At 32.2% G+C, this 8,831-nt stretch overlaps 1 protein-coding gene and 1 long non-coding RNA gene across 2 annotated transcripts; one reads left to right on the top strand and one right to left on the bottom strand.

Annotated features, from left to right (window-relative positions):
• Positions 1 to 1,582: 1,582 nt before the first annotated feature.
• On the bottom strand, positions 1,583 to 2,540 carry LOC108755723. The gene is made up of 3 exons (XR_001939784.1): positions 2,496 to 2,540; positions 1,996 to 2,099; positions 1,583 to 1,661 (listed from the first exon to the last, which is right to left on the bottom strand). It is a non-coding gene; the product is annotated as an uncharacterized LOC108755723 (long non-coding RNA).
• On the top strand, positions 2,529 to 8,033 carry LOC108755697 (enhancer of mRNA-decapping protein 4). The gene is made up of 9 exons (XM_018498865.1): positions 2,529 to 2,604; positions 2,717 to 2,785; positions 4,007 to 4,212; positions 4,387 to 4,766; positions 4,848 to 5,116; positions 5,203 to 6,839; positions 6,915 to 7,122; positions 7,204 to 7,485; positions 7,605 to 8,033. The coding sequence occupies exons 1-9, from the start codon at positions 2,594 to 2,596 to the stop codon at positions 7,792 to 7,794; spliced, it is 3,252 nt and encodes a 1,083-aa protein (XP_018354367.1). The 5' UTR covers positions 2,529 to 2,593; the 3' UTR covers positions 7,795 to 8,033.
• Positions 8,034 to 8,831: the final 798 nt, after the last annotated feature.

Below are 8,831 nucleotides of genomic sequence, written 5' to 3'. Positions count from 1 at the left end.
CGAAATATCCATGCAATGCAAATGTTTTACGTGAGCAACACGTATAAATAAAATTAGCCTTTTACTTGCGTCTGAAATTTAATATATAGATTCTCAATTCGATACATCTTCTTTATACATTTAAAATTATACTCACAATCGGCTGCAGTTTCGCCGCGCTACAAAGAACTACTTCTCCTATCATTACGCCAATTATCTGAAATAAACAGCTTTTTATCCTTTAAATCCTTTTTAAAGTGCGAGAAAAAACATCGAATTTGTAATAATCCATAATCGCTATATCAAACAAAGAGAAATACCTCTTTCTATGAAAATTGCATCAAAATCGACGATGTTATCCGCGCGTGCTACTCACATGTCCGCCATTACGCTTCTCAATTGTCGCAAATGATTTGACATTTCAAATTCTAAACGCGCGAGCTTTGTCAATAAGTGGCAGGGGGTGGAGGGGGGGGGGTAGAGAGCGTCAATCTTGTACAAATTTTCATTGGCTTTGAAGTAAAATGGTGGAACCAATCATCGATGCTATTGTATCCTCACTTCGAGTATCGTGAACGCAATGATTTAGATTTTAAAAATTGTGACAGTAGAATTTACATTAAATTAAATAATATTGACAAGTAGAATTTATATTAAATTACAAAATATTAACAGAAGTAGATCTGTTTTCTATAGCTGAACTAGTTTTAGACTTTTGGAACTGAAATAGTGATGATACGAAACAGTAATAAAATAACATTTAACAATATTTTTATTTTGCAATAAAATGACTTGTCATCATCAAACTGCTATACTGGTAATTTTAAATTTTGACGCCCATTTTGACAATTGTGTATGATTGACAAAATTAGAATGTCACTTTCGATGCTTTTCTACCACATAATATCTGTATTTTTTATAATTTTAATTCGAAACCTTTATAATAATATATAGGCTTACCTATTTATAATTTTGATACATTTAAAATAATTTCAATTAAAATAATTTCATCATATTATTAATCAAAGCTTCCACAATGATTCTACATTCTACATTGTATCACTACTATTAAAAACCGACATCCTTACGGGAGTTGGCGTTCTTATAAATATTGAAGTAATTAAGAGTTAAAAACTGAAAATATTATATTAATTTTGTGATTTATTAGTTTAGTGGACATATTTATGCATTTAGAACTCAATAATACTCGAACTTCTTTAAAATTGTGATTTCAGTGCTATCATCAAAGTTTGTGATTATCAACAGAGATGATAACTGCAGAGAAAAAAATTGTAATTTTTCTGCTATATATAGAATATTATAGCTTTACAAGTATGCATATTTATTTATGGAACATTTATAAATAGTAAATAGTAATAAAAAATCATGAATTTAATAATGTATGAACCAAATATTTATGTTAATAATAGCAAATTTATATCAATTGTCGATAATGTCAGCGTTCTTCAATTCCACCTCTGGACCCTTGGGACCCTTTTATACCGCCGAAAATTTGCCCATGGTTGACGATCTTTAATAGTATTTCATCGATGGTTGTATACAATCTAGAGTCCTTAATAGAGTCCTTGTTAGACGCCATTTTACTTCAAATTGATGCGACTCTCTTATAGAGACTCTAAGAGAGGGGGAGGGGAGCTGTTGAATGCAAACTTAAGACCCTCCTGCGCACAATAAAAGGAATAAGAAATTTCGGAATAAAAAATAAACAATTTTGGCTACGGTCCACTTGATGCTACGAATGCTTCGAAGCATTTTTTGATTGGCCAGTTAATAAAATTCTTTCTTCCGATTAATCATTTAAAAGTTTCGAAGCATTTGTAGCGTCAAGTGAACCGCATCCTTTAACCTATCAGAAATTAAATACATCAGAATACACGGTTTCTTAAAAGAATCATCCCGTTTTTCGTGGATCCATCAAAATAAAGCATTTCTAGTGCCTTAGTAAAACATTGAGATAATGGACTCTCTTCAGATTTCTGTCTGACTGTTACTCACATGATGCTGAGTTTTTCCACTGGATCAACCAATTAGAAGATACTGTGTGGAGCTAGCCATTCATCAACAACCAATCGGATACTCAAGTGAGTGAATGGCACTAACTGAATTCAAACAGCTGATAAGATATTTTCAAGAGCCACTTAAAACAGTTTCAATAATAAAAATTCACGTAATGAAAATTGATATTCATCAATTTTGACTATGTGATCCTTCTTATCGTTAAAATGACCGGTTTGAGCGGCTCAAAAAATGTATCTATACTTTAACAGGAATTGCCCGCACTGGCTTCACTTTGTAGATGTAGGCTGTGTTCCAAAATTCACTGTCAGTGCTGAAAATGTATAGTACATGTAACGCAGACTGTAGAGTTTCAGCGCTGGCAATGAATTTTGGAATACAGCCGTAATTATACAAGTGGGTGTCCGGGTGATGGCCGCCTGACGTTTCACTTTCGTTGAGAGATACCGAGTTGGTCTCGCGTGTGCGTTGGTGCTTACCCGAGATCGCGGTGAATCGGTGCCGGTGATGAGCGCTCAGCTGCTCGACTGATCCATTTAATCTTGAACGAGCAGTACGGCGAGAAACAACGGCATTTATGCCCGAGAGGTGAGAGAGATTGATCTCGTAATGCCGTGGGGGCAGGTCAGCGGCATCGCCGGCTGGGGTTAGGAATCGTCGACCCGGGTCGTGCAAATCCGTAAATTCATTTGTTTTATAGGAACACGGCCGACGGTATGAGTAAGTCCGGGGAGGACAACCTGAGGCATCTCAACTTCCAGCAGACTGTGTAAGTTTCGTCGAGAGATCTTTTAGAGTTTTTGAGCTTTTAGAGCCTTTAGGACCATAAGTATGAAGTCTTGTGTCTCTAATTGTTACAAAAATGAAAATATTGTAATTGCCACTTTCCATTAAACTCTCGAGAAGACAAGTAGAACGTTAAAACAGAGCAACTAAAAAATAGAAGACTTTTAATATTTATTAAATCGCAAAAATATGATATTAATATATATGGATCAGATAACATAGATAATCTATTTTATTTTTACATACTGTATAACTAAAATAAATTTGAACAAATTGTGTGTTTCTAAAATTTATTTATGAATTTATGTTAAATAAATATTCTTTTATATAGTTTAATAAATAATACTTTTATTTTTGACTTATTCTGTTTTTGATATCCTGTACGAGAGTTTAAGGTATATTACATTGATTAGTATATTTCGATAAAATATCATGGTTTTATATGTGCTTCTAGGGTATTCATAAGCTATGTTTACATCATGCATTTAGGCTGTGGCTTATAAAATAGGTGTCCTTGTTTATCTTGTAAGTTAAACAAAAACATCCATCGTATAGATCGCAAACTAAGTGCATAGTATAAACGTAGCCATAGTCTGTTTTTATTTCAAGATCATCTTAAGTAATACCTTTTGTGATTGGTTTATGATATTTTAAGACTAAAACAAAATATTTAAATACTTAAATATAAGAATCCAACTATGAATACTGGCCTTACATAAGTTTCTTTAAGATTTAACTGGTATTCATAATTTGACCTTATTTTAATATTTAAATAGTGTCTCAAAATGCTAATACAGCTTGCTGGATATGTTCATATTCTGCTCTTATTAGAAGACAATTTAAAATAATATCTTAAAATACAATATAGCTCTCTGATTAGTTCATGACATCTTTAGATCATGCTTAAGATAGTCTTAAATATAAGAATTGACTGTGAATACCGGCCAAAAGTGACTGATTTATAATATTTTTAAGAATATATATATTTAAGGTGATTTTAAATAAGAATCAATCATAAATATCAACTTGAAACAAGTGTTTATCTAACATGCTTAGCATTTTTTTATTAATATATACTTTGTATTGCCTATTTGATGTTTCTTTCTTTATTATATTAATAATAAGGAAAAAAGATATAAATAAATATAGCATGTAAGTTTTAATTTGTATGAGGATTTTGATATGTAGCATTCTATTTCTACAGAGAGTTTAATGGACAGGAGGATCAACATTCAGTTGGATTATGTAGCACAAATGTGACCATTATCCCTTCTCCTGGTGATCATAACCATGGTAGTTCTAAAGTGAAGTTGAAAAATATTGTTGACTTCACATGGGATCATCATCTTTACACAGGCCAGTTGTTGGCTGTTCATGTATCTGGAAAATATTTAGCTTATGGTTTAAAAGGTAATTTTTATTAAGATTGAGGTTTGCTGTTTGCAATGGTTTTTTTTTGCAAATTGAAATGCTTTTTACAATGTTTCAATAAAAAAGTTGATTTTTTAAAATTAATTATACAACATGTATTTATAGAAGCTATTCAAATCATACTTCTATTTAGATAAATTTTCCATCTTTTAGTTGGTACCGGTGGTGGGGTAGTCCGTGTTGTATACAAGGATTTAGAACATAGATCTCTGCTGCGAGGAATGCGTGGTGTTATTCAAGATCTTGCATTTGCTCATGTTGCAAATGCAATTCTTGCGTGTATCGATTATACAGGATCACTTTTTATACACACAATTGAACCTACACCGTCTGAATTATTATGTAGTTTAGTATTACAAGTAGACGCAGAAGATGTTTCTCCAACTAGTCACAGAGTGATTTGGTGCCCATACATCCCGGAGGAGGATGCTTCTGATGGAGATGAAGTATCAAAATTATTAGTCCTAACACGTGGTTCCAAGGTTGAATTGTGGTCGGTTGCAACAATAGCATCAAACTTTAGATCAGTAGAGGTATATAAACATATATTCCATAATTTTTATTACATATGAAACATATACGATAAATAATTCTCAATTTCTTTTCTAAATAAGGCAACAGATCCAAGTGTTAAAGAAAGTGGTGGCATGATGGAAATTAATCAGCACTCGGGAAGTATTGTTGAAGTCGCCCTTAGTCCAGATGGCACTGCATTGGCAACGGCTAGTACAGATGGAGAAGTAAAATTCTTTCAAGTCTTCCTTCATAGTAATTCTCACAATGGCAATCCGCAACCACGTTGTTTACATCAATGGAGGCCTCACGGAGGACGGCCCATTTCCTGTCTGTTTTTCCTTGATGATCATAAAAATTATCAACCTGAGTGAGTATTTTGAAAATATCAATTCGATGTATGTATATTTTTATTCGATAAATTGAATATAATTAAAGGAAATATTTATTTTTCAGTGTTCAATTTTGGAGATTTGCTGTGACGGGGTGTGACAATAATTCAGAATTAAAAGTATGGTCGTGCGAAATGTGGACTTGTTTACAAACAATCAAATTTGCTCCAAATCCTTCCACGGGCAAAATACCGGTACTAAAAGCAGGCTTAGATCTTGGTGCTGGATATCTGTTTTTATCAGACATATATAATAAAATTTTATATATATTAAGTCTTACGAAAGATAAAAATGAAGCGTTAGCTTGCATAAGCACGGTATCAGAGTTTCTCCTACCATATCCAATTCTAAGTTTCGGAATTGTCGATGCTGATCAACGTAAAATACGGTCGACTGGTGAATCATTAGAAGATCTATGTGAAGAGATTGAGGAAAACGAAGAACAACTTGTTATTTACATGTATCTAGTCCAACCAAAGTCGTTACAAGAATGTCACATTGCTTTTAAACCTGCCTCGCAAGCAAGCAATTATCTTATAGATACACTTGCTCATGATACGCTGGAATATTCTGAAGATATGCCAGATATGGGAACCGTTACTCACAACGGTATGTCCGGAGAAAATTGTGAGGGAGAACGATCTTTATCTTCAGCAATTGAAACAACAATTAATCATAATACTGGTGGCTTAAACTTAATGACGCCTGATGCATTTAGTTCACCTGCAAAAAAAGATAACAACGAATTGGAGTCTAATCCAGGGAGTCCAGATTTGAGGAAAGTCTTGTCAAGTAGTCCTCTTGCACAAGCGGTGCAAGCTTTGAACGCATCTGATCCACCACTAGTAAAAAATGATATAGAAGAGCAAGCTCCTGCAAGTTGTGGAAGCAGTCCATCTAGAGAAGTAAGGGAAATTTTATCTCTTACCAAACCAGATGAAGAAACTGATATCGACGGCAAGCAGGAAATAAAAACGAATGCCGATGAAGATTGGTCTAATATCCCGATGGTCTTGCTTAAAGATGTTAGTGTGCATGCGATGCAAGAGTCTGAAGAATTTCCCGAAGATGATGAAAATAATATGCAGAGGCAAAAGACAAAAGTTGAACCGAAGACGTCGTCTCTTCCTACCGATGATCCTGGATTATCATGGCGAACAAACGATATTGAACTAAATAATAAATTGAAATCTATTTTAGATATAATTCAGGATCAGTGTCAAGAACTAAAAGAGTTACGTACAGAGGTTACTAGATTACGGCAAGAATCACCAGTATCCACGCGAATAGAATCTGCATTGGCGAGAATGTCTCAGCAGCAAAATGCGAACTTGGAACAAACTCTATATGATCAAATGACTCGTCAACATGAATTTCTAAATACATTTGAAACAACGATCAAAGATAAGATTGAAAGTACCTTACCGTGTATAGTTGAAGAAACAGTAAAGCCTTTGAAGCATCAAATGAGATTAGACGCAAATCAAATGGATGAACTCTTCCAGAAGAATATAACTGAATTGATAAATAGTTCACATGTAAAAGATACCTTATCTTTGACAGCTGCAAATGCAGCAAAACCAGCTTTGGAAGTTACTTTTAAAGAAGCATTTACAACTGTCCTCTTACCTAATATGGAAAAGGTTTGCCAAATTATGTTTAAGCAAATCCAAGACGTCTTCATTAAAGGTACTCGCGAATGTAAGTAACTTATTCCGTTAATATGAGGACAATTAAATATTTCTTCAATGTACTATGTAACATTTTTTTTTATAGATTTACAACATATTGATACAGTTATCGATAAACAGAATCAACGTCATAATGAGCAGTTAAGCGAAATGTTATCAACATTGGTACGCGAAGAAATACAAACTGAATTGAATAGAGTTTTAACGACGATGCAAGATAGTACTATACGAACAATTCGTGATTCTATACGAGAAAATCTAAATCAGCAACTTACAGAAATTTCTACTGCGCGGTAAGGATAAATCTAAAGTTTAACATTATTAAAAGTATTATCATGAAGATATTATTAAAATACTTTATTCTTGAAACGTAGATCAAGAGCTACAACCCCTGCTATACCTGTAACCGCTGTAGCTGATGCTCAATCACGTGTTATGTCTCTTCTTCAAAGAGGTCAATTAAACGCCGCTTTTCAACAGGCTTTGAGTGCAAGTGATTTGGGATTGGTAGTACTAGTGTGTGAAAAAACAGAACCTTCAAGAGTATTTTCGTGTACAGCACAAGGTTCACGATGCATTTTGCAGCAACCCGTGATTCTTTCTCTCGTACAACAATTATCTGCTGATTTAGGACATCGTACAGAATTGAAACACAGGTATTTATTATTTTATAATTTATATATAAATCATGAAAAAAATATTGTATATCACACTTTTGTAAATATTATAAAATATTTTAAATATATATTTTTTAAATAAAAATATTTTTTTTTAGGTGGTTGGAAGAAGCAATATTAAATTTAGATCCAAGTGATCCCGTAACACGAGAACATATGGGCACGGTGCTAATGACTCTACAAAATCAATTGGCTACATTTGTAGCAAGTAATCCGAATCATCGATCGACGAGTCGCATGAAAATGCTCGCTATGGCTACACGTGCATTATTAAGTCAGCATCCTTGACCATCACGTTTGTGAGATTATTCAAGTATATGATATAAGATTTTTAATTTTTTCTGTTTAAAGACTACTTTTGTCTAAAAGCAATATTAACAAAAGTCATGTTTAAGACTGTGTGTGGTAGTAATTTTCATATAGAATATACAGATACAGATGTATGCGAAGCCATTACCATTCACACTATTTTAACAAACATTTAGATTCAGTTTAATTCTATTTAACAGATACACACATATATTTAATACAACGTAAATTTTCATTTATTTTTTATGGGCTTAAATGCTTTAATAAAATTTTTTAAATAGTTTTTACATAAGCTATATTTAAAAAATAAAATAAAAAATAAATTAAAATTTAAAAAACCGTAAGCTGAGCACAATGTTAACGATAGATTAGTATTAGAAAATGGTCAGTGCTAAGTCTAAAAGAAAATAATTTTTTAATTTCATACTGTTAAGTTCTGCATGAACAATGTTACATCCTACATGTGTGATGACTAAAAATAAATTTTCACTTATAAGTTGATAGTAAAAATTACAAATATTTCTTCAAATTTTATAATCTCAACATAGTGCATGCATTTCATAACATATACTTAATAATACTTGTATGAAAAAATGCGTCTGTAAAAATTTTTATTAAAATATCTATTTTTGAAAGATTTTGTCTTAATAATTGTTTAGAAATATAATTTTTTGACCGAAAAAAATTCTATTTTTGTGACTAGCAATTTGTGAACTAGAAAAGGTCTATATTGGAATAAATAAAAATAAGTGTCATGATAATTGTAATATTCAACTGAATAAGATAAATGTGGAATTATTTTACTTATATATGATTTATATGATTGAGTTCAAATATTTGTATCTAATAGAAAAAGATTATGTTATTTAACTACATAGTGGTAGATCAATTTGTAAGCTGCTTATAAGCATAAAAATTATGAGGTCTTGATATGCCAAAGAACCATCATACATATCAAGGTCGCATTTTGAAAGCTTTTTTAATTTAAAATTTTTTATATTAAATTTCTCGTTTTT

This window comes from Trachymyrmex septentrionalis, unplaced genomic scaffold (assembly GCF_001594115.1).
Source record: "Trachymyrmex septentrionalis isolate Tsep2-gDNA-1 unplaced genomic scaffold, Tsep1.0 scaffold9, whole genome shotgun sequence".
In the NCBI taxonomy this organism is placed as follows: domain Eukaryota; kingdom Metazoa; phylum Arthropoda; class Insecta; order Hymenoptera; family Formicidae; genus Trachymyrmex; species Trachymyrmex septentrionalis.
This window is presented reverse-complemented; position numbering and strand designations above follow the sequence as displayed.